The sequence below is a fragment of the Microcebus murinus genome, chromosome X (genome assembly GCF_040939455.1).
Source record: "Microcebus murinus isolate Inina chromosome X, M.murinus_Inina_mat1.0, whole genome shotgun sequence".
Taxonomy (NCBI): domain Eukaryota; kingdom Metazoa; phylum Chordata; class Mammalia; order Primates; family Cheirogaleidae; genus Microcebus; species Microcebus murinus.
Genome location: NC_134136.1, coordinates 94,071,472 through 94,097,956, shown reverse-complemented (window position 1 = coordinate 94,097,956; position 26,485 = coordinate 94,071,472). Strand labels below are relative to the sequence as shown.

The 26,485-nt window shown below is 38.3% G+C and overlaps 1 protein-coding gene across 3 annotated transcripts in view; it reads right to left on the bottom strand.

The window, feature by feature from the left end:
- Positions 1–26,485, bottom strand: part of CDKL5 (cyclin dependent kinase like 5) — a 186,328-nt gene that overhangs the window by 17,815 nt on the left and 142,028 nt on the right. For 2 of the 3 annotated variants that reach the window (XM_012784695.2, XM_012784690.2), the window contains exons 10-15: positions 23,644–23,724; positions 18,333–18,484; positions 12,385–13,351; positions 8,812–8,913; positions 8,058–8,163; positions 4,859–4,982 (exon numbers count right to left, since the gene is read on the bottom strand). In XM_012784695.2, coding sequence (XP_012640149.1) covers positions 4,859–4,982; positions 8,058–8,163; positions 8,812–8,913; positions 12,385–13,351; positions 18,333–18,484; positions 23,644–23,724 — 1,532 coding nt within the window. The remainder of the gene's footprint in view (positions 1–4,858; positions 4,983–8,057; positions 8,164–8,811; positions 8,914–12,384; positions 13,352–18,332; positions 18,485–23,643; positions 23,725–26,485) is intronic. The other variant, XM_075999296.1, reaches the window with a different exon arrangement.

The following is a 26,485-nucleotide window of genomic DNA, read 5'->3' as shown; positions in this document are numbered from 1 at the left end:
GTACTTTTGGGATTAAGGAGATGATCCTCTGCTTGGGGCCTAAAGACAAACTCCAGGCCATGGCATTCAGTCACTTGAGGTTGTCAGGGAACAAGAGTGGAGCCATGTAGTTTACTGGACTCACAAAAGCACGACTCTTGAGATCAAAAGGAGCCTCAGAGAGTGTCTAGTTGAACCAGCAATACTACTTTTAATATTCTATAGCTTCTAGAAGTTAAGGAATTATATGCTTATGATATACCTTAAGTCCTTCCACAATGGTGTCTGCACATAACGCAGAAAGCATAAGAAAATATTCAAATTAACGAGAAGTTTTTACCAATCAGAAGGAAAGTCTAACAAAATATCAAAGGTGTACTGAGGGTAAAAGTGCTTTCTGCCAATTCAGCAAATCTTTAAGGGGAACATGTTCATCATGACTGCAACCTCAGACTGCGAACAGGCATTATTAGAAGAATGCTAATGCTGGCACAAGAGGAAATGAAGGCTTGAGACTCAAGTCCTAGGAGGAAGCAGGATTTTGCATGGGAAGAGGGGAGTCTATCCAGGATGACATGGAGAATAAGATGAAAGGGAGAGGCTAGGGAAGGGGAGGATAATGAAAGGAGAAGCAAGAAAAATAACGTAGTGTCTGCAGTATGGATATTGCAGTGTTGGGTTCCTAAGACACAGAGAAGATGGCCCATGACTCCCTGCAGGGTCTCTTCAAGAGGCACTACATAAACTAGAGCACAGGTGGGGAAGGAGGAATGATGAGGACAACATTTTCAAGCTAAGGCCAAGCAGAGGTGGTAAGGTTAAGATCCAGGCAGGGAAAGATCCCAGATGCCAAAAGAAAAAAGGAAATAAATTACTTTTGAACCAGAGGATGAGAGCTAGGAATGAAGTGTTAGTATGTGTGCATCACCAAAGACAGAAGGAAGTCAGAAGAAGAGAGGGATTCAGAGAAAAAAACAAAGCAAAAGCCAGAAATATATAAACTTAGGGAATTTACAGAAGGGAGAAAAGGGGGTGGGGAGAGGGAGGGAGAGGGGGAGAGGGGGTGGGGAAGAGAGGTATATAGAGAGAGATATGGAGAGAAGCTGGCTGGAACAAAGGCACTTGAAAAGCTGTGTGTTGCACAAAGGAATGAAGACTAAGCCTTGCACATTGACAACCAGCACTGAGCCAAATGGGTAAGAATACGGCTGGTTGTTTCCTCTGTCTGCGCATTCCAGGGCCTGCAATCCCACCAGGTACAGACAGCAGCTTGGTGCTGAGTGGTGCAAAGAGGAGCAGTGCAAGAAAAGGTTAAGTGTGGGGGGGCTCACATCAATCTCAGAGACAGAGATTTGAGAAGGGCCACCCATCCAGTCACCTGGAACATTATACAGGGCAGCAGTTCTGATCAAAACAGTACAGGAGGAAGGGGATGAGAGGAGGGGTAAATAGGCACCTTCCCACAGTCAGGGGACTCCAGTGTTACCTAATACAACAGCTATTTCCATAAGGGGTCAAGAGGAAAGAGAGAACTCCAAAGACTCACCTAAATAAAGGAATTAAAATCAACTTAATTTAAGTCAACCAACATTTGCTGAATACTTTTTTGTGCCAGACCCTGTGTTAGGTGTTGAAGATACAGAGAAAAATAAAACAAGGTGTCTAATCTCACTCAAGCAGCTCACAGACTTCTGGAGAGAGTCAGAGGAGACCTAGAGATTTGACAGCTAGGGAAGGAGCAGGCAGCAGGGTGACACTCCAGGGCTTCAGTATCATCCCTCTCTCTGGGAGCACTGTGGAAGGTGAGTTGAAGAGGCGGGGGGCATTACTCTGTGATACTTTCCCTGCCACCTCCCCTACCCTGGCAGTGTGACTAGGGTGTGAAGAGGAAGTCAGTGAATAATTCTATAGGAGTAATTCTGTGAGTTATGGTGACAAGCAATTAAGGGATACCAATAAATTCATAACTTTAAAAGAAAAAAAAAGACTGGGATTTTTTTGGTATGAGTTATAGCAATTCTTCACGTACCTTAACTAGCAGGATTTCCAAGTAATTTGGTTTACTGTTTAAGCGTCAATTTTTAACTTGATTTTGATGACAATCTTTCTAAACACATTTATATACGTGGCCTTTTAAAGCCAAGTAGAAGCTGCCTATTTTATAAATATACACTCTACATGGAGATCTGTGATATGTATCATTTTCCCACCAGGGGTCTAAGGAAAGAAACATCCACTTCTCTCCATAGCTATTGCTCAGATCACTCTCCTTCTGCATGCTGCATTGTTACCTGGGACTATTTCTTGCCCTGACAATCTCACTGCCAACTGCTGGAACTGGGCATGAAAGGAGAGTAAATAGGCTCTGAGTGAGGGTGGAGGTATTATGCTATTAGTAAAGATGATGAATCTGAATGCATTAACTCTTATTTTTCTTGTTCTGAGATTTTTTCACTTATCTCCTGGTTCTCAAGTGGGTTCTAGATAGCTGAGAGGCCAGAATATCAGCTGTGGATATATTATAATATCTATTTATTATTTTAAAATATGACATAGCAGCTTGATTTTTCCACTGTAAGAAATGTGTACAATGTAAAAATATTCTTTTCCCAAAAGAAATCTGAAGTACTTCTATCAAGGAGAAACAGACTGCCCTTAGGTTAGTAATAAATTCAGAACAGCAATTCATTATGTTACCAAAACAAGGCTCTTTCCTGTTTTTGTAACAATTATCAAATGTGCATTTCTCTTCAGGATAAAGAATATGATGAAACCAATTAGAGATCTCGTTCAAGAAAAAAATCAAGAACAGTCAAGTTTAATTAATGACTTAGACTGACTTAGATCTGATGCAGGAAGGAGCTGTGTCACACAGCATTATCATGATGGGTAGTGGGAGCAAAAGAATAGAACCAAGTCATCGCTGGCACTATAGAACTCTCTCGTCTCATGACAGCAATACTAGAGTAAGGATGACCTGATGAAGACTCAGCATCCCAATTGTGCATCTGTTTCTTTTCAAAACAACTGTTTTCAGGTTTTTACATATATCCATGTCTAAATAAGTTCTACTAAAACTGACTATAAAAATGACAGAAACAATACAGTACTAATTTTGTCTATCCTACATTTGGAATTAATTTTGATCTGATCTACCTAATTTTCATAGGACTAATGTAATCTGTAACTGTACTGGCTCTTTTAAACCACCACCACTCCATTATGCACTGACAAAGAAAAAATTCCTTCTGTACCTCTGTATTCTCACAATTTAGACACTATTCCCATGGCCTGTCAAAGCCACACCTGAAAATGGTCAACACTGGTATCTCAAAGGAGCTGTACTTGTGCTTTTATGTTAATGCACATATCTTTTCTACATAGGGAGCACAAAACACTAACATGGAAGAAGAACACACTAAAGTTTATCAGCACAGTTAAGTGGAGGGGAAACACCTGACAAAAGGCACACTGAAATTACATGACATTAATGATAATAACTGTAGCCACCGACATTGATGAGCCCTTATGGAGCCAGGTACTGTTTTAGGTGCTTTTTATATATTACCTCATTTAATTATCACATGAACTTTATGAGGCAGGTGCTACTCTTAGCCCTATTTTACAGATGAGGAAACTAAGGGACAGAGTCACAGGGCTAGAAGTTGCCATCAATCAAAATATCTTATTGCCAGAGTCTATACTCTTAGCCACTGATGTTAAGACTGTCATTTTATAAATAAGACAATGAATGTAAAGTGTGCTCATATAGAAAAAGTGTACAGCTTTAAAATAGTCATTTATATTATTGAGAATAATCAAGTAATCACTATAGGCATAATAACACTAAAATCTTGATATAATCCTGCCAACGGTGTCCAAATTGTGAAAGCACACAGGGTCAGGAACACTGACATAAAGCCTTCTGTGACTTCTGGCAACAAACATCAGAGATGGACTCTCTGAAAGACTGGTATTATTCTAAATTCAGTGTATTACAGGGATGTCTCATTTTACTCTGTTGATGGAGAACTTAGTAAAGTTCTATGAAGCATATATACACACCCTTCACATCTAGATTCTGGGCAGTCTTTCTGGGCAGCTGAGAACAAAAAGTCTACATTATTACTATTTTTTAAAAAGTCCTTACTCCCCAAACAGATCTGCTAATGGAATTTGATATATACTATAATTTTCTCCCTAAATTTTTATTAGATATGACACAAAAAGATAAAAGAGTAAGAAAAGTTGTCATATCACTGGAGCCTCTTACTACCATTATGCTTTTATGGTAGCATAAAGGGATGTTCTCTTATTTCTGTCTGTCTTTTTTTACCCTGAATTAAAGTTAGGTAGTATAGAGGTGAAAACCATGAGCTTTGGAGTCAGAGCCCACTTAGTTGTGAATCCTTGGTTCCCTCCTCCATGTTACTGGCTGTCCAGCATCAGGCAAGTTCCTTAACTTTTCTAAGCTTCAGTTCAGTTCCCTTATCTGTAGAATGGGAGGAATCTGTACTTCAAAGGACAATTGTGATAACTGATTGAGACAATGCACAAAAAGTGCTGAGCATAGTGTCTGTACATGGTTCAATTTCAATAAAAGGAGACTGCAAAAATCACCATTCATGTCAAAAGAATGGTGAGATGTATCAGGGGTTTAATGATTCAGGAGATATTTTTTATGATATTTAATATAAATGATGAATTTGAAAAAAAATTTACCAATAATGACAATTCACATTTTCCTTATCCAGTAATCTCTCCTGAGAAAGAAAGGCCTAGCAGGAGAAAGAATGCTAAAAAGTTCATCTAGAATTTCTTTGAACTCTTAAATCTATAATTAGAAAAAGAAGAGTAAAAAACAAACCAAAATACTCACCATGGATCGAATGCTGGTTGTCTTTTAGAGTGGTTGGTTCCAGAACTGCTCTCTGATGGTAGGGAAGAAACTCTGGTTGACACATTATTTTCGTGGAAAGAATTGTCTGGACGTGGAGATGGCACTGAGTAAGGAAAAAGCCAGTCACTGATGTACTCTTTTAGTCAAAGCAGTTCTCACATTATTCTATTGCATTTTCTAACATAAATAAAACAAACAGATAAATAAAAATCCTTATCTGCACTTCATATAACTTGTGTTTTCTGGGGGTGGAGGCATTCATTACAGGGAACATTCTCCCTCTCCCACCACTTACCACATTAACCTACAAGGATTAGTTAACACCAGGCAACAGTATGTATTCAAAACAGAAACCCGACCTGTTAGCTAATAAACTGAAATTGAATAAATTGAACAATATATTGAAGAACACTGGAGGATACTTTCAAATATGACTCTCATAGTCATTACCACCACCCCTTGCCACTGTTTTGACATTCTTTGAAGTTAAGGCTTTCTTATCACGGACCAACACATAGACCAACAATGTAAAATGTACTCTTAGTCTAAAGTAATTTTTAACAAATGTGTGCTGGAATGTACAAACTATAGTTTAAGCCATGACACTTGAGATGCAGTGTCACTCATATATTTTTAAACTAAATTACAAAGAAACTTGGTTATTTCTACAAAAATATTTCTCTCTAAATTCTTATTTCAAGAATAAACAGAAAGACAAATATAATGTTTGTAGCCTGGTACTGTGGCTCACGTTTGTAATCCCACCACTTTAGGAGGCTGAGGCAGGAGGATTGCTTGAGCCTAGGAATTTGAGAGCAGCCTAGGCAATAGCAAGACCCCATCTCTATAAAAAATAAAAATTAGCCAGGTGTGGTGGTACAAGCCTGTAGTCCCAGGTACTCAGGAGGCTGAGGCAGGAGGATCATTTGAGCCCAGGAGTTTGAGGTTGCCATGAGCTATGATGACACCACTATACTCTAGCTCAGGCAATAGAGTGAGACTCTGTCTCAAAAAAAGTATAAGAGTAAATACTTTTCTGGTTTTTTTTTTGGGGGGGGGGGTTGGTTACTAACTTTTTATGTCAATTTCTAAGCCTGGTCACAATCAAAATATACTGCAAATTTCATCATAAAAGGAATATACAGACTGTGTATCAAGATAAATAATACCATTTCACTTGACTCTTGACCAGTAGGAATGAAAACAGAAGCATTCTGGAAACATCTGTCATTTAAATGATATCACTAAATCTTCCTCTAGGACTTAGTAGTATCACTGAAATGACATATGTCTCCAGATGTTTCATCTATTTAAATATTTTCTATTTCTGAACTTTTTAAAATGAAAATGTTCTACTTGCCAAACCCTGAATTGGATTGTGAGATAGAAAAATGAGGTGTTTCTCCAACATGAGCCAATGTAATTCATTTGCAATCAAAATAAAACTATTTCCAGAGGTCAAAGACTAATTAATTTAAATCCCATGAGCATTTTATATTAAAGTATATTCTCTAGATAGCTATAGAAATGACACATAAATGGTACATTTTGGAAATAAAATTACATTAGTAGAAGAAAAGGCTTTTACCCATGTCCATTTTAATATTTTGGTGTAATTAATTTTAATCTGAATTAAAAGTTTAGTCCCATAAGATTCTAAAGTAATCATGGTATCAGAAAAAAAAATCCATTAAAAGGCATATTTAATGCATTATGCTTGTTCCAAAGGTAGGGCTGGAAGGGAGCAGAGTAGCCTAATCATTCAATATATGTTTAGTCCTGAATAACACTTTTATGCATTTATTTAGCTCGAGTTTCTAATTAAAATGACCAAGTTGTTCTCCATGGCCCCCACCCAACAGTCACCCTCAATTCCTGCCCCTTTCCAGCTGTCCTCCTAAAACAACAGAAAGAGTGAGACATAAGGCAACATGGGTGCATGGGGTCACAAAATGCCATGGTGAGTCTTCCAGGCTTTGCAAGGTTGAGCCTCCTGACCCTAGGGCCTTGCTCCCACCCCGTGGGCTTGCTGTCCATTTCCCCACCAAGGTACTTGCTGTGATTCCCAAGGGTTTTGGTCTGTTACTACAGTTACCCAAGGGGTTGCCTTTCTCTGCCAATGTCTCCTAAATCCATACAACCCCAAAAGTAGCTGCTTTAGCTGTCTGTCAGATATCAAAGTACATTTTTAAGGCTGGGCCAAGCACACTTAAATTTTTTTTTTAATTCAATCAATAGATATTTATGAAACTGTGTCAAGCAGTATGCTAGTCAATGAGAACAAAAGGAAGAAAAGATGAAGAGAACTTAGTATCTTTGAGGGGCTCACAAAACCTTGTGAGAGAGAAATGCAAACAAAGAATCAGTGCAAGGTGGTCAGTGTTCTATTAGAGGCATAGATAAGGTACCATGGGCAGAACAGAGAAGGAAATGCTTCACCTCCTCAGGCTGGGCAGAGAAAACATTACACTGGAGAGGACCTTAAAGAAAGGAACAGAAACAAGCTGTTCCAGAAAGCGGAGGGGTGCAAGTTCCACAGGCTGAGCACCATGGCAAGGGCCAGACGATGGAAAGTCTGGAATACCATCCTTGGGAATTCAGATTTTGTCCTGATGCCAATAGGAAGCCACCAAAGGCCTCTTAACAAGTGAGAAAGGGGATTAGTGGGGGTAATCAATTACCTTGCTCTATTCCCCACCCCATAGCACTTAGTACCTTTTACTACTCTATATAATTATTACGTTTACTGTTGGTCTCTCTTCCCGAGAACGTGAGTTCCATAAGGATGGAGATCTTTGGCCGTCTTGTTCACTGACCTGTTCTAAGCTAGAATAGTGCAAAACACTCAGGTAACATCGATAAATAATTTATGGGTTGATCGAATGAATGAATGGTATGGTCAGAACACAGCTTCAGAATGATCATTCCAGTGACTGCTTTGATGGGTACCTTGGAGATAGGAGACCAGTTAAGATGCGACTGAGCCCAGTGAGAAGCCAGGAGGGCCTGAGCTTAGACAGTAGGACCAGAGACAGGGAGAACTGCTGGAAGGTAACAGCGTAGGTGAGAATGCCTAAAGTCAGTCAAAGCAGTGAAAATGTAGGGGAGGGCCCTGGCTGGAGGTGTATGAGGAAGGGAGGAGAGAGGGTACCCTGGTGAATCCCGGAGGCAGGCTTACCTCTGTAAAAGCTACCAACTCTCCTTGGAACAGGATCATTGTACAGATGTCTATTTTCTTTGGGGGCTGTACCATCATCAGAGTGTGGGTCATGGTACACTCCACCCTGAGGCAGGAAACAAGTTTAGAAAAGTTAAACCATAGATTGATGACAATGTTACCTATGAAATTAGAACAGTGCCTAATCAGTCTATAATTTATTTAATTAATGATCTTTTAAAAAGACAACTCAGGATTATGTCATGAGAAAAACAACTTACTTTATAAACCAGTTCAACTTATTGGTGGGAGATTGGGTATGAATACATTTTAAAAGCTAGGCTGTAGGCCGGGCGCGGTGGCTCACGCCTGTAATCCTAGCTCTTGGGAGGCCGAGGCGGGCGGATTGCTCAAGGTCAGGAGTTCAAAACCAGCCTGAGCGAGACCCCGTCTCTACTATAAATAGAAAGAAATTAATTGGCCAACTGATATATATATAAAAAAAAAAAATTAGCCGGGCATGGTGGCTCATGCCTGTAGTCCCAGCTACTCGGGAGGCTGAGGCAGAAGGATCGCTCGAGCCTAGGAGTTTGAGGTTGCTGTGAGCTAGGCTGACGCCACGGCACTCACTCTAGCCTGGACAAAAAAGTGAGACTCTGTCTCAAAAAAAAAAAAAAAAAAAAAAAAAAAAGCTAGGCTGTAATAATGATGTTGAATGAACAAACTTTACAGACACATTTTATTGTAAGATGCAGCAACTCTGAAGAATTCAGACCTCAGACTTCTGACGAGCGTGGAAAGAAGAGGTGCCTTCTCTGGAGGACTCTTTGACAGATGATCTCGCCACAGTCATCTCTGGAGGGAGTTGTTCTCCAGGCTGGAAGTCAAATTTAAAAGGATTTATAAGAGCATCCCATTCCTAGGGATGAAAATCATGGTCTTCATTTGGTATAACTAGGACTGCAACCAGCTAAAATAAAAAATGTTAGTTGGCTAAAATACAAATTATCCCATAAAAGAGTGAATCATCTGATGAATGTAAAATAAGTCAAATTTAACACAGATGGAAAGTGAAATTCTCATTAAAGTTAAGGCAAGCAGGGAATAAATTAGTCTGAAAATAGTTCAATTAATTATTAAAAACAAAAAAATTACCTCTCTCATATCTAGACAAGTCATCGTCATTGTTCTGAGCAGCACTCTGATTAGGGATTCTATTAGTTAATCCAAAATTTCTCTAGCAGATTTTAGGTTGAGTTCTCCAAAAAGAACTGTGTGGATCCAAAATTATTTTTCATGAAGGACTTTGTATGGCAGATTCAGATGAAAATAAATGATTTTTGAATGTATCAAGGGATAGAATAAGTCTCTTAATAATTTTTGGCTTCAAATTCCCCAACTATAGGGAATTTATATGTGCTTAAATTCTCATCTTAATATTTTAGGATAACAGCAGTTAAATTTCATGTGTTTTCTTAGGCATAATCAAGACGGTGCTCATCTCCAGAGATGCTACCACTACTACCTATCTCTCTAAGGAAGTGAGTCACAAGCTAAGAACAGCACTCGGTCCACAATGGTGTTCACTGAGGGGGAAAAATATAGCATTCCCTACCCTTAGAAAAAAAGACTAAGGAACAAAATTACCAAATCATTAGGAGTTAGCTGCATTGCATATCTATATATTATCCACAGAAAGAGTATTACCCCAAGTCTATGTGATATCTAAAAAATATTTTATTTAAAATTTAAAGTATGATTCTCTTTCTCCCCCTCACTCTTCAAATGTACTCTGAGGAAGGAGTCTGGGCAGGAATTCATCCAATGTAGCGTTTCTTCTTTCCATTTTATGACAAGATCTCATTTGATTTTAACCACCGATTTCACTTACAAAGGCCTCTAGAAAAGTATTTTGAGAAAATAAACTACTAACATCTAGCCTAAACTCAGTAAGAATCCCCGTGCTTTTGAAGGTGGCCACAATACTTTGCGTGAGAGTGATTTCCAAGATTCACTCACAGCTTTAGTTACTTTTCAAGCCTTCTGCCACCTTTGTGCCTTTAAACTTGTACTTTCTGGCAGTTCGGCACATGTACCGCCTGAACTGGACTTCAAATTCAGTAACAGTCTGATCTGTGTTTAGCCCACAATAATTGTTTATGATTTGTTTATGACCACTGTGTTCATAAAAATGCTTTTTCAGAAATTCTCAGAGAGCCATCATTCATCCTTTCTAAGTTAAACAGCTTGTTGTTTTTTTTACTTCTCTATTGTATGCTATGTGTAATGCTAGCACACTTTACCTGGTTTTGACCTCCATCTTCCACCTAAGGGCAGCTGCCAAGCTCTAGGCTCTGGAGGTTCTCTTCTTTCTACAGTGACTCAGGAGCTCCTCTGCCCATCCCTACGACTCTGCTTATGGCCTTTGCAAATGTGCACCTCCCGCCCTCTCCTTTCCCCTGGATGCTCGACTGTCTTTTCAGCCTCTTACAGCAATCCTCTGCTTAGAGGCCCAAGGTCACTCCAAACTCAACATGTCAGCAAGATACAGTGGAAAGAGGCTAGCCTTGGGACTTGGAGACTGTCTCATAATCCCAGCCCTATCCTGAACTAGCTGGGTAAACTTAGGGTGACTAACCCAACCTCTCTGAGCCTGAGCATGCCCACCTGTGAAATGAAGGGTTGAATTAGGTGACTTCAAAAACCCTTTCGTCCACTCCAAAAAAGATCTCCTAGAAAAGAAACCTTGAAGTCTTCCTTTTTCCTATATTCAGTCCTTTAATTCACAAGTTCTGTTGTTTCTACTTCTAAGAAGGCTTTGAGATCCACTCTGTTTTCTCACTGGCACTGACTTAATCCCAAACATACTCTCCTCACCTCAGTCTTGGATTATGGCAAAAGCCACTCCAAATCTTCATTTTTCACTCCAGCAATGTGGAACAAGTTGCAAGCCACAAAACACATCATCCCATTTAACGTCTGTCTCTACTACTTTCCTTCTTTTTCCAATGCTCTTTTCTTCCCTCTCTTCAAGCCTCTTTCCTGATGTCATGGTCACATTTTCCCCAACCCTCCTTGAAGTCTCTACTCAGATGCCATCTCCTCTGGCAGCGTCCCACAACCCCCCGCCTGGACTGCCCCATTCCTCTCCCCTCTTCGGTACACAAGCATGCTTGTAGCATAGCATCTGGAATGCAACCTCATGGTATCAGAACAACCCTATTGGTTGGCAAGTATCCCCCACCAGCCCATAAACTCAAGAGGACAGAGACCCTATTGTTTTCATCTTTCTAACTAGAGTCTCTATGGTACCTAGCTCAGGACAGGCCTGAACACATCTTAATTCTTTAGCCATTCAAAGCTTGTCTATACATCTTAGCCCAGAGAGAACAAGACTTTAGTTGCCCCTAAAGCCATTTCTACCTGCTCCTGCTCACAATGACCTCTCCCTATTCTCAACTCCTATTTATAGCCAGTGCCATATTAATTTAGGACTTAATCATTTCATTGTTATCATGTATAACTTAGCCCTTCCTAACAAAAGATAAGTTTCCTAAGGGCAAGAACCCTCTCAGACTCTTTTGAGTACCTGAGAACATGTAGCATAGATAAGGTGCTCAGTGTCTAAGTAACAGCCACTACCATCACAGAAGCAGCAGTGATAACAAAAATTTGCTAGACACTTACTTGCTAGACACTGGGCACAGGGCTTTATACATGAAAGCATTATATTAAAAACGTGTTCTGTTGTAAGAATACTACCTCTTTTAAGCAGGTATTAGTTCTAGAGCCTGACAATCAACAAGATGGAAGCACCATGCTAAAAATACTGCCTTGAGATTTAAAAATAATCCAAAAGACTGAAAATTAACATTTATCCTGGCCTAAAGTTAAATTTATCTATAGTTTTGGATAAATTAAGAACTTTTAAATTCAGTTAAGATGCTGAGTAAAGTATTAGCAAAAAGTTTTGATTTTAGCAAATGTGGTTTGGAGAGATTAGAGAAAATCCCATGAATTCACACTGAACTTTGAGAAAACTAAAAACTAGCCCATGTAACTGATGACTTCTATAATAAATCAAAATGGGATTCTCTCAACAAAATATGCCGTAAAGGAACATTAAGAAAGGAAACATTACCAAAACCAAACTCTTGATTATTCAATAGTTGATCTAAATCATTTTTTTAAAGCAGAGATTAGTTCAAGTATTGCTTCCCTAAATTCATCCTATCAAGAAAAGCACAACCTCCTGCAGTAGGGAAAACTGCCGACTGATCTTATTCACATCTCTTGCACCACCTTCCCCTAATGAGCCACCAGAATCGGACGAGGTGCTAAACTGTACCTGGGGTGATAAGAGTTGCAAGCTGTTGGCTCTGGCCGCCATCCCTTGCCCTGTGCTCAAGCTTCCATCCAAGCCTTTGGCTCTCACTTTGTCCCGGGTCACATACATGGAATGCCTATGAGGACGCTGCTGAGAGGAGAAGGGGCTGGTGTAGCCTAGCCCATAAGAAAAGGATTCATGGGGTGCAGATAGCGAATGGGAATGGCTGCTGTCCATGTGCTCAGGCAGCTTCAATTCCTCCATTGTTTTAGAATGCCTGGTTGTGGTTCGGCGTGAGTCCAGAGTACCTTCATTCCTGTTATTTCTCCCTGAAGGGCTGAGCAAAGTTCTCGTGTCGCTGTGTCTGGTAGGGGTTGGGCTGGTGGGAGAGTTCAAGTCCAAGCAGCTGGATGGGAAGTACCTACTGGTATTGGACTCTGCAATCTGGGCCCTGGCTTCGGAAAGGTTGCTCACAGACTTGGAGTCACTCAGTGCCCCATGGCTTTTGGCCTTGGTCCTGTAGGAAGGACTCCTAGAAGACTGGGGAATGGTGTCGATATAGCTATGCCTACTCTGCTTTTCACTGGGCTGTAGTGTACCAGCTTTGCTCTGAGAGCTTTCCATAAATGAGTGTCGGTTCTGCTGAGATCTGCTGCTTGACTTGAGGTACTTCGTGCCTGGGCCTTCTGAAGGCTTTGGGTCAATATTAAAATCAAACTCTGTTTTTGACTTGGCTTCTTTTGGGCTGAGAAGGTGTGGTATGTTGTTGTTGGTGAGATCTTTGCTGGTAGGCCCAGGCTGGGTGCTTGCCTGGTAGGTTTTGGTATGCATCGGGCTAAGAGTAGCTCCAGCAAGGTTTCCATTTAGGAAGCTTTCATTGGCAGGGAGACCTTCATCAGCCCGGGGCAGGCCCACACTCAGGTTCTGGATGTCCTTGCTGTTAGATCTGTGGTGAGATTGCAAAGCAGTACTTTTGCTGGCTTGGTTTCTACATTAAAAACAAAAGAAGTGTATCAGTTTCGCTCAATAGCAGACACATGAAAAGTATTATGTTAATAAGAACAGAACACATATTCAAAATATCATACCTCAAAGACTAAAATACATTAACTCTTCCAAGAATGTGCCTACCAATAACAAGTAACCTATCAATAAGACAAAGTCACTCTGCAACTAAGCACTGGCCTTGATGAAGTTATTCTGGCATCCTTAAACGCTCTGCTAACTTGCTGTCAACACAGTTTCTAACTGATGATCTGGGAAAACATGCTTCCATTATGTTGGTACTCATATGAGTGTTATAAAATGCCTCCTAAGAAGAAGAGAGCTGAGCTATAGACGAATTCTTTATAACTCTTTTGTCTGCTTGAATGTCAAAAGACAACATTTAGACTTGAAGGTTACAGTGTTCCTTGAACTTCATTTTTATTTGTGAAACTCATAGCCTGCTTCAGAGATATATATTCATAGCACACACACCAATGTCTTTAGCCTGTATAGTCAAAAATGAGAATTCTAACAATTTACTCAATAAAAGTAAAACAAATTTAAACTGTCCAGTGAGGCTTGTTGGAAAACATGATGATCAATGTTTATGTTTTAGACAAGCAGCAATTACTTGGGGCTCTTCAGATACCTCCTTGTACACCAAACAGTAATGTGCCATGAACTGTACAGACACCTCCATGTACACTAAACAAAAACCCTGTACTTATACTGGGTCACAGGGATCTGAAAGAGTTAATTTCTCTCCAAAACACACCATTCTCTTCTTCATTTCACATTTCATTATTCCAAACCAACTGAGGCCTTCTTTAGGAATTAAAGCTTCATTTCCTACTTGATTTAAAATACAAAATATAAATCCAAAGGAAAGCCTTGTCTGCTATTTGAAAGCTGAAACTGACAACATGACAAGGTCAGTTTGTTCTACTGTAACTATACAAAGGACCAATTGTAGTTTGGGATAGGTTAGAATGCTTAATAAATGAATAATGATTTATACAATTCTCTTTTTACTATGCATTCAGAAAATTTTGCTGCAAATCTTGCTATTGCTAAAGATGGTTTGATTTGGGAGAGCTTTCTCGATCACATACTAATTGGAATAAAGGTCACTTTTTTTCCCCATGTAGAATGGTAATGGTGAAACTATGCCTTCCCATTTGCCCTGTGAAAATCTGAGTGCTCTGGCATCAAATAATGTAAGGGCCCTTTTTCTAGCCTATCTTTCAGATGGTAATCTCTACCAGAACTACCTGAGAGTGTCAAAAAATATCTGATATCAAGCAAGCCTATAACATTATGGAAGGCCCATTTCCTCTCACTAATCCCTTACAGTTAGGTCATTAGAATTGCAGTATTAAATTAAGGACACAAATATGAGCTAACTAAATAGCAAATCTCAGACCTGGAAAGAAATTACAAAGAAAGAAAAGTTTTACTTTCTGTTAAATGATGTCAATGGAGTCTATCCTCATATCAGTAAAAGTCTCTGTATTCTAAAGGCATCAAGTTTTAAACCTTAGAGTTTGTCAACTTCTATCTTGATAACTAAAATATCTCAGCAACTTCTCAAACCCAAATGATCACAGTCTCATCTACAAATATATCTAAGTGTGTTGATTATTCTCCATTTGCCCAACCCCCAATCTAGTATCCACCCCTCTTTGCTCAGACCTGGGCCTCAGGAGCCCCATGCTGCAGACTGCCTTGCCCAGGCTCCCTAGTTGGCTAACTTCCGGATGAACTTAGCACTGGAAGGCATCACAGGGCAAGAGGAGAAAGAAGCTGGGGATGCCTTTCCTGCTCCTTCCTGGCATTGGCACCCTGACTCAGATTGTAGCTGTTTCTCTGCAGATGACAGCTTCTATGGGGTGACTCCTCCTGCCCAGCTCCAGATCTCTCCCTGGACTCTCAGGACCTTCATTCACTCCCCTTTTCCCTTTAGGTTTAGAGATAGTAATGTCAGGGAGATAATATGTGCAGGTGCTGGGAAATGTCCTAAACTCACAACCAGAAAATAGCAAAGACAGCTGCTAGAACTTTTGGAGCTCTTAGAAACACTGCTATAGATGTTGAACACAAACCTACATGTGATCTTTGGAAGAACATATTCAGAGCAACGTAAGAGAGACAATTTCTAACATGAAAAGGGAGGCTATAAATTTAAGGTAGAAAATTTGTCAAAGCTTTAGGTTTTCCATAAATGTACAAAGAGTCTAAACTGCTATTCTTAGCATTTCTGTCTCAGGATTAATTGGAAGCCATTCAGCTTTGCGCATAATTCCTACGTAGAAAGGGCGTCATATTATCTTCAAACTGGAGCTCTGCCAAAGCACAACAACAAAAAACAGCTTCAAGAATTCCATGGATCTCTTTGACACACAACCACAAGGAATCTGTGGTTAAACTGCCAACCACTTAAAAAATTTTTATGTATAAACCCCTTTCTTAAATGGTTGGCTGGATAGATAATGTACTTAGTTAACAAAAGTTATAAAAGCAAATGCCAAAGACGCAAAGCTCCTTTTTGAGGGGGAAGGCTGGCAAAACAGGGCTGGTGAGAGTGGCAGTGTGGGGCAGCTGAAGCACTGTCACAACATGTCCGAGGTGAGCAGAGCCTCTGGAGAGCCTGAAGGAGACAGGCAGAGGGCTAAGTAATGCAAGAATCTACTGCCTCTCCTATAGAGAAAAGAACCTGGAAGACAGGGTATATGCCAGTGTGTGTGTCTCCAGGGACAAGGCAGGGGAGTATGTATGTGGCAACAAGCGTGATATGGTGCTGGCAAGTCTGAAGGAGCCACAGTTTGTATTGAGATCCGATCTAGAATTACTGTTCCTAACAAAAAGGGCTTCCATGGAATAAGTATGGACCACAGATAAGTGTGTCGAGAAAGCCCTCCGAGGCATGTAAAATGAGGTAAGATCATTCCTAGAGAAAACATTTAGGGCTTTTTCCTGTAATATATTCAATACAATGTCAAGACCTAAAAATTAATTATTCCAGAGATTTTTATTTACTTATAATTTCTATTTACATCTATTGCAAAAGAGGACTTGGGAGGACTCCTCAAAGACCCATACAAATCTTATCTCCTCTGTATTCCCTGAAAATACCATCAACCACACACATCCTCCTTAACAGATCCCTAGAGAAGTTCCCCAGGGGGAGCCTCAGGTCTCCACTGGTTAACTCCTAGAACTGTCTTAAGTGAGTCACTAGAAGATAAATACATAGGCTCCCTTTCATCGCACAGGTTGTGCCACTGATCACTACAGCACAAATCAAAAACTTATCAGTCGGCCGGGCGTGGTGGCTCATGCCTGTAATCCTAGCACTTTGGGAGGCCGAGGCGGGCGGATTGCTCAAGGTCAGGAGTTCGAAACCAGCCTGAGCGAGACCCCGTCTCTACCAAAAATAGAAATAAATTAATTGACCAACTAAAAAAATATATATACAAAAAAATTAGCCGGGCATGGTGGCGCATGCCTGTAGTCCCAGCTACTCGGGAGGCTGAGGCAGTAGGATGGCTGAGCCCCGGAGATTGAGGCTGCTGTGAGCCAGGCTGACGCTACTCACTGTAGCCTGGGCAACAAAGTGAGACTCTGTCTCAAAAACAAAACAAAAAAAAACTTATCAGTCTACTGAACTTTATATCACTGGGATAATTTTTCTTTGTAAATGTAAACTAGAGGAGCTAAGTGACAATTAAGGTGGAAGGGAGACAAAAGCACCTGAACTGTAAGTGACCCCAAAGATGACACAGGAATAATCTGAACCTCCTAAATGCAAAGGAGCAACCAAATGATGAGTACGATTCCTTGACTTAGTATACTAAAACCCTATGGAAAGAAACAACAAATGATGAAGCCAGCTGAAAGTGGTCTATAAGATATGAGGGAATCAATAACCAAAAACAGTCATTTTAAAGAATAGTAAGCAGTTCTAAAACACAACCACACTATCACAGTTAAGGAGAGCAAACATAGGATAAATGGTTATCACCAATTTATGGATGCTCTCTCAGACCTAAAAAGTACCAGGTCTTGAGCTTTCAAAATTCCAATCTGTTAAAAATTGTTCTATATGGAGGGAACATTTAGGGGTGGGGGGAGGGTAGAAAATTCATATTCAAAAAGCTTCATATTAAGAATTATTTTTTTCTATTTCTCTTGTAATAGCAGATAAGAGAAATTCTTTCCTAGCTCACATAACATAACAAACCCAGATGACAAGATCTCCTCGGGAAACGAAGACAGGGAGATTGTGACTAGGATGCTGTCCTCCTAAACACACAGCCAAGAGAATCCAGGAATATCAGGTCTGAAAGACAACCTGACTGTACAGTCTAATCCTGTGTGCGTGTATGTGTTCTTTGGAAAATAAGTTTTTTAAAGATTATGTTGAAAAATCATATTTAAAAAATACCAATTTTAATTACATCTTTGCTATTTCCATGTTTTATGGAAAATTAATTTCTCAGCTCAATGATTAAAAAGACAAGAGCAACAAAAACACAAGACCCCTCTGTACAGCCAGATCTACTTGGTTTAGTCGCAAAGATTACCCTAGGTACCTTCTCACCCACGTGTGTTTGGTATCCTCTTCTCCCTCCAGGAAGCCCCTTGCCCTTCCCTATCTTTCTCCCTCTAGGCATCACCCCAGGGTCACACTTACACAGAATCTTCTAGCTCTTGAGGCTGTAAACCCCCTTACATGCTAATCCAATGCTACCTTTCCCAGGGAATGCACAGGTTTCCATAATATACTTAGTGAAGAGAAAGTCTTTAAGACCCACACAACTACTTAATTGTAGTTCTGAATCATGCAATAAGCATAAGGAAGATATTTTTGAATAAAGAGGGCTTTCCTTCTTTTCTCTAATTGTATCATTTAAGCAGCCGCCTCCTCCACCTACTTGTAAGACCAACACTGCATCTGTACTTCCTTAAAAGGGAATATTTACCTATTAGACAATGTGCTGCTTTCCACATGGTAAGGTTTTCTTTTTGCTGACCTTGAAGGGGAACGATCCAAAAGTCTCTGGGTTTGAAATGTAGGGTGATTCAAACACTGTTCGGTCAAGTATCTGTCAGCTGGGTCCAACTTCAGTAGATTCTTAGGAAAGAAAGTTTAGGATTGGAAAGAACATTACAAAGTCATATTTAAATTCTAATAAAAGCCTTATTTTTTCTTTATCAAAGAAATACATGATCATTGCCAAATATCTATCAAACACAGTTCAGGAAAAAAAAATCAAAACAACTATCTAAATCACCTATAACCTCACCATTGTTGTCCCCTTGGTATATATCCTCCCAGTCCTTTTTTGAATATCATATATACATATTTTCTTTTATAAAATCTGGCTCATATTATACATACAAGTTTTGTATCCTGCCTTTTTCACTTACTAATCAAAACATTTTTATAATATAAACATTTAAAATATATTTTAATAAGTATATATTAATATGAAAGAATACATTACTATATATTCTTCATCTTTCTCTTGTTACCCAGGTACCCAGTTCCCCTTTGTAGAGAGAGTCCAAGATACCAGTTTCTTGTACATCCTTCCATAGGTATTCTGTACATATCATTATCTGCTCTTTTTATTTTACACATACAGTAAGTACTGTACACGGAATCGTCTGCACTTAGCTTTCTTCTCACATGTCATAAGACCTTAAGAGATCATTCCATATCAATAAAGAGTCTCAACTCTATGGATGTACCTTAGTTTGTTTTTTCAACAATTCCCTTAAAAATAAACATTCAGATTGTTTCCCCTTCTATTATTACAAACAATGCAGCAACGAATTGCACACGTTTTTTTTAAATGACTAGAAGTTTGTGGTATGGCCATCCCATGATTTACTTAACCAGCCTCTTGCTGTTGGACATTTAGATGGCAGCCACTTTTCACTATTTTAATTAATACTGTGATGAACACCCAAAATCTTTGCATACATCCATGATCTCTTTCATAGGATAAACTCCTAAAGATGGAACTGGTAGGTATGTAAACTTTTAAGGATTCTTATTTTGTGTGTTGCCAAATTACCCCCTAAGAAGGTTGTCTCAAATTATACTCCTGTCAACAACTGTATGAGTCTACCAATTTCCTGCAACCCTCATCAACAACAGGTTCATCAACAACCCATTCTTTTTAGTACTTATAAATTAGATATTTTGAAAATGATATTTCACAATTGTTTTAATTCACATCTTTGATTACTAGTGAAGTTGAATATTTTTATGTTTATTGGTTGCTTATATTTCTTCTTTTTCTATTTCTCCATCTATTGTTATTTGCAAATGTTCTTTATTCATTAAGGTATTAACCCTTTGTTTTATGTTGCACATATTAGATTCTTTACAATTAAAATGTTTTTTCCAATATTATTTATATTAGTAATTAGACAATATTTTAAAAGGTAAATCACTACTAAAACTAATTTTTATTTACAAATTAAGCAAATATGTAAAGAAACATAACCTAACACAACACAACACAATAGAGCACAACAAAATTTGACTCTTTGACTGACTGCCATTCTCCCTCAGAGGAAGGGCTGAATATAAAATTGCAGCATTCAAAGCCATCTCTAGGCTCATTTTCATTTGTTTTACCCACACTTAAGCTTTTTGTGACCCACTGTTAAACAATGAGAACAAACTTATATTTGCTCCCAATAAGCCAGACTTCAATTTCAGACAACCACCTTCAACCTAGCACCACAAAAAATTTGAATTCTGATCCTACCACATACTGAAATACAGCTGGCCCTCCATATCTGCAGGTTATACATCTGCAGATTCAGCCAACTGTGGACAGAAAAAAAAATCCCCAAACCCCAATACAACAACAAAAATACAAATAAAAGAACAATATAGTGTAACAACTATTTATGTAGCATTTACAATGTATTAGGTATTAAGCAATCTAGAGATGATGATTATATGCAAATACTACCATTTTATAAAAGATACTTGAGCATCTGTGGATTTTGGTATCTGAGGTGGGTCCTGGAACCAGTCCCCTGAGGATACCAAGAAACAATCATATTCCCTTTGGACCAAAAATTCTGGTTATTGAAACTCAAGCCACTGATTTCATTCAAGTAAAACTGACATTCATGTTCATTCAGATAATTTTGAAATTATCAATTCTTTCTTCTTCCTTATTATAGAACAAAAACTGTGGCAGTGTATAAAAATGATTCTATTCTCATCGGTAGTTAAATCAGTTAACATTAAAATGGTTTTGGCCAGGCATAAGGGCTCATGCTTGTAATCCCAGTACTTTGGTAGGCCTAGGTGGGTGGATTGCTTGAGCCCAAGGAGTTTGAACATATCGAGACTCCCTCTCTATAGAAACTAAAAATAATTAGCCAGGCATGGTCATGGTGGTATATGCCTATAGTCCCAGCTACCCAGGAGGCTGAGCCAGGGGGATCACTTGAGCCCTGGAGATGGAGATTGCAGTGAGCTGTGACTGCAGCACTGCACTCCAGCCTGGGCAACAGAGTGAGACCTTGTCTCAAAAAATAAAAAAAAACCAAAAAAAAAAACCAAAAAAAAAAAAAAAAAAAAAGAGAGAGGAAAAAAAAAAAAAGATTTCAACTGCGAGATACTAGTTAAAAAATAAAGGAGTCAGTCCTTGAGTCATCTTTTAAATTAGAAGTACTTATGACCTTTCAGAAGTATCTACTGGCATTAGTGCTATTTTATTTGATACCAACAGTAGAAATTACTGTACAAAGAGCTACATTTATATTTATGACTATAGCTGTTAATTTTCAAATTACTTGAAAGGATGAGGTCATTATGAAGAAAGCATGACACTTACTCAGTAAATAGTTTCTAAAATTCAGTATTTGGAGGAGAAAAAAACATACTTTTTTTTTTAAGGAGACAGGGTCTCGTGCTGTCTCCCAGGCTGCAGCGCAATGCCATGATCATAGCTAACTGCAGCCTTGAATTCCTAGGCTCAAGTAATCCTCTGCCTCAGCCCCTCAAGCATCTGGGACTACAGGTATCTCCCACCATGCCCAGCTAATTTTTAAAATTTTTTTGTAGAGATGGGATCTCACTATGTTGCCCATGCTGGTCTCCAATTCCTGGGCTCAAGCCATTCTCCTGCCTCAGTCTCCCAGGTGTGAGCTACCATGCCCGGCTTGTAATAATTTCTAAAAATTAAAATAGAGCCAGTATAATTATTGTAGCTATTCTTAAAGTCATTATGGGCTTGAATTAATTCCAGTGACTTGTTTTCTCACTAAAAAGGCTGATATGAACAGATGTAGGATGAGATGGCCATTTTATGTACTTATATCTGGACAAAATTATCAAGGCAGCTTTAGGGAATGGCAAAGAGAATATTTCTTTATAAAAGGATAATAGGTGTTTTTCATTTTTCAAATTCATTTTCAATAATAGCTAAAAGAAAAAGGAATGATTCTACTTATATAACATTCAATAGCAACAAGGCAATAATAATCTTTGGTGACAGAAGTCACAAATGTGGTTTCTGGGGCTGGAGAAGGACATGGGCATAAAGGGGTCATAAGAAAGCTTCCAGAGTGTTAACAATTCTCTATATCTCCATCTGGGCAGGGTTACACAAATATATTTACATTACAAAAATTAACTGAGATATAGACATAATTTGTGCACCTTCTGAATGTACATTTCAATAAAAATATTTACTTAATGTTAAAGAAATCTGACAGTAACTGTATTAAATAAATAGAAATTAGAATGTTTAACTTCCAAACTGGTAGAAACACAGAAAGATTCAGGTTATCTTTCTACTTTTATCTGTGCTAGCTTTTAATCAGTGCTAGCTTTTAAATCAGGTACCATGATGATGTTTGGTAGCTATATTTGGTAATGATTTAACCAAAAAGTTTTTTTAACTAAAAAAAAGACAAAAGGCAGAAAATATGAAATTACATTTAATTTCATTTCTCTACTTTATTCTATTTACATTTTAAGTTACCAAATTACTAAGGCTCTGATCAATAAGTACTGACTGTGTGAAAGAGTGTATTGAAAAAATCTAACTAATTTAAGTAATAATTTATGCCTAATTAAACTGAAAGAGCTGTGAGGATTCTTTTTCTTGGGTAGCATTTTTCAATCTGTGTTCAAAAGAACACTAATACTTTAAAGTTTTATAAAAAACAGTATTCAGTATTTAATTAAATTTGGGAATTTTGGGCGAGACAGAAATTCTTTTTTACTGTGGGATTTCTGAAAGCCTTTATAGGTTAATGAATATTGTGAATCTCTACAAAAGGTTATATGGTATGTGGCCTTTCTCAAATGTCACACCCCCTCCCCCACCTCCACCCCCACACCTATTCACACTGTGTTCCCAGGAACACAGATTAACATAGTTTAAAGCACAGTGAAGTTCTGAAAATGCTGCTCAGAAACTGCCAACTGTGCTAAGTATGCCTTTTAAAGGCTCTATGCACTGTGTAACCTCTACTGACTTTGACAGCTGACTGAATGGGCATAAAATAAAGTTGATCTATTAACAAGCGTTCTTTGAAGGTCTACTATCAAACAATCAACATTTGCTTATTTATGCACTGGCTGGCTGCAGTGAACGCTGGAGAAATATGAAAAATAATTCTCACTCAAGGGGCTGATTGCCTGTCTACTGGGGAAGAAAAACTTGAATAAAGAAATTTGAGAATGTTTTTAATAGTCCAGAGCAGAAAGACTCTGGACAGCAAGGCTAGCACAAGGAGGAACACTCAAGCCACAGTAGTAGCAGTGATCTTGGGATGTCTAAAGCAGAGCCCGAAAGAGTCTGGCAGAGAAGAGGCCAAGTTAGAAAAAGAGAAGAGTTAGGTTCACTGATGAAGTCTGTATAGACTCTGGAAGGCCACAAATACCATGTAAAAAAAAAAAAGTTATAAAATCTCTATTCTTTCAATATTAATTTTAAGATTTGTTTTAAAGCCATATGCCCGAGCAGCTCCTGAGTGCTAATAGATTTTATTATTCTGTCCATTTTAGGAACGTAATTTAGGGATCTTGTGGTCCTGTCTAGATAGATGGACTATGATGATACCAGATCCTGTTGCAATTTTAAATAAATTACATGCCTTTTAACATGACATAGTCCCCCATTATTCACCATTATACATTTCCTAATGAAACATTTCATTCATAAAAGTGTGCTATGGCCACATGTAGACACAAGAGGATCCACAAACTGAAAGACATTTTATACAGATAACATCAACTTGTCCTACCTTCATGAGGTCAAGCAGAACACTATTTAAAATTCCAAGGTATCTTCTCTCCAATGACTGAGGATGGTTAACAGCTGGAAACTGTAAGGACAACATGACAGTAATGTTAGCATTTAAGGAAGGATGTGTGTGTGCATGTGCTTGTGAGTGTTGCAGAAGGGAGCAGACAAGCAGAAGTTACTGCCCTAGTGTCAATCTAAGTCAAATTCATATTTGTATATTACTTTTGGTGTCTATGTATTTTAAGTATGGATTAATAGGACTGGGTATTAAATAACAGGAAGACTCACAGGTGGAAGATGATACTTAAATCTAGGCAGACAATACTGAGACATGTAAAAGAAACCATTAATAAAATATAAAAATTTGAAACTGTATTTTACAGTTTATAGAATACTGTCTGCTTATAGAAACAATTCAGTTCTAATACAGTATATACAGAATTTGCTTCTATAGACTTACAATTACTTCTAACAGTAATTGGGGGATTAGCAGAGGGGATATGATATCAAAATTCTTATATCTTTTTCACAACATATTATTTACTCCTGAAAATAGAGAAGTAAAAAAAGAGAAAAAGGCAGTGAGTGGCTGGTACCTAAAAGGTCATTCCAAAGTAGAAAAAGTGAATTTCAATATATGTTCTATTATTGCTTTTAACATACTTTTGTAATGATCTGTTTTCAAATCCTTCCTTTTTGTAAACTGGAACAGAATACAAACATAGGCTCCTAAATTAACAAATGCATTTTTAAATAAAATGAGGTGAAGGGGTCAAGTTTATTTGGATATTGTCCTTTCCTCTGCCAACACACATTCTGCAGTATCTCAGGGGACGTTAAAGCTTTGGGTAATGTGTCTGACAGAGCCCAGTGCCATGTACTCCTTCCAAATGTGAAGGCTAGTCTGCTTCCAATATATATTTCCTTTATACCAACATAAAAGCATTTCAAAGTACTATAATCTCTAAATATGCTAAATAAGTGGATGGGAGGACTAATTATGTAGTGAAATTTCAAACAGGGTATTTAAAGAGTGATTTATGACATCATTCCCACACTGTGTTTGGTATGGCAGTAGACACAGAAGATGGGTTAGACTTAAACCTTGCTCTTTAGGAATCTGCTGTCGGGTTGAGAAAGCAGTCAGTATTAAACTGTGCAGCCATAAATTCTAATTAAAGCTCAGAGAAAGGAGAGACCAAGGTGGTTTGCAGCTGTGGAAGAAATGAACCCATAGGTAATACCTGAACTGGGTTTTGAAAGATAAGAAAAATGTGACGACAGAGAAAAGTAGGACAGCACCTTCCAGATAGAGGAGTAGAAGGAATAATATGAACTTAACACAGATGCACAGGCAATAACCTAAAACTGATTTCTGGAGGAAGTGATGCTATGCAAGGCATTTTAGATATTATTATTCTTATTTTAGAGATGAAGAAGATGACAATCAGAAAGTTCAAATAACTGGTTCAAGGCAAGTTATATAATTAAAAAGCAGAACTAGTATTTGTACCCAGTCCTGTGATCCAAACCCACACTCTTTCTAAACCTAGGTGCCTCTCCTAAGGGAAGTTCCTTCCGATGTTTTTAGAGCATTAAATATCAGCCCAAAGAGACAGACACCTATCATACTTCGATAAAAGACCCTGTACTGGTATATTTTAATTAATACTTTGCTATGAGATCTATCTTATGCTACCAGATGCTCCCCACCCTTTACTTTTTGCAGGAGTAACATTTCATTGATAAGAAAATTAATGTTGAAAAGTCAAAAAGTATTTGAAGTATGACAATAAAAAATGACCAAGCAAATTAACTTTAAAAAATTAATTTATGTGCTTTTCAATGAAATCTACTATTCTCAGATCATTCCACAAATAGTCAAAACTCATAGAAGTTTAAAGTATATCCCAATCAGTAGCTTATTCTGTTTTCTTTCTTAATTGCTTGGCCAATACAATACAGTGAGAGTGAAAGTGCCTCTTTACTGAGCACCACGTGCCAAGCACTCGCCAGGGCATTTTACATGTATCATTTCAGTCAGGCAGTACTTCTACTACCATCATTTTACACAAGAAGAAGCAGAGGCACAGGATGGTGAAATAACTTCCTGAGGTCATTCAAGCAGTAAATATGGAGCCAGGCATTAACTTCAGTAGTCTAACTCCAGAGCTCATGTCCTATACTATGAGACATCAATTGTTACTTTTTCTAAATAATGCAAACCATTAGAGCAACATCTTGTTAACTTTCCAATCTGTACACAATTGAATCCAAATGCACATCACATTGGACTGGTTACTGGTGAGTCTGTGGCTCAAACACCTACAGTTTACACACCCTATGTGCTTAGCTATCTGTCCCAGACATTCTCAAGTAATATCATAAAAGAAAACCTTTCCCTCAAAAGATGTTATTAAGCCTCCAAAGAAATTAAACTTAGTTAAAATATCACAAAGACTTTCAGACGAAAATGTAAAAGTATTAAGGTTTATAAAAGTCCAAGTGTTATGGAAGCAGCAATTTCCCTGAAGAATATTTGTAAGCAGCATTGTCATATATTGTCTAGCATTTTATAGATAATATTGTTTAGTGAGGAGGACTGTGAACAAACAGAACCACAGAGAAATGAGGAAAAGATATCCTTCATGTGGCCTATCTAATTCAAATGCCATTCATTCTTCAATATCCATTTCAAATTTCAAATGCACCATAATGCCTTCTCTAATGAATCCCCAACTATGACTTCTAGCTTTCCAGAACCTTTGATACTTTTCATGGTCTAAACCATATTGAGATATATTAGAAAAGAGTACAATACAGTAAAGAATATAGTACTT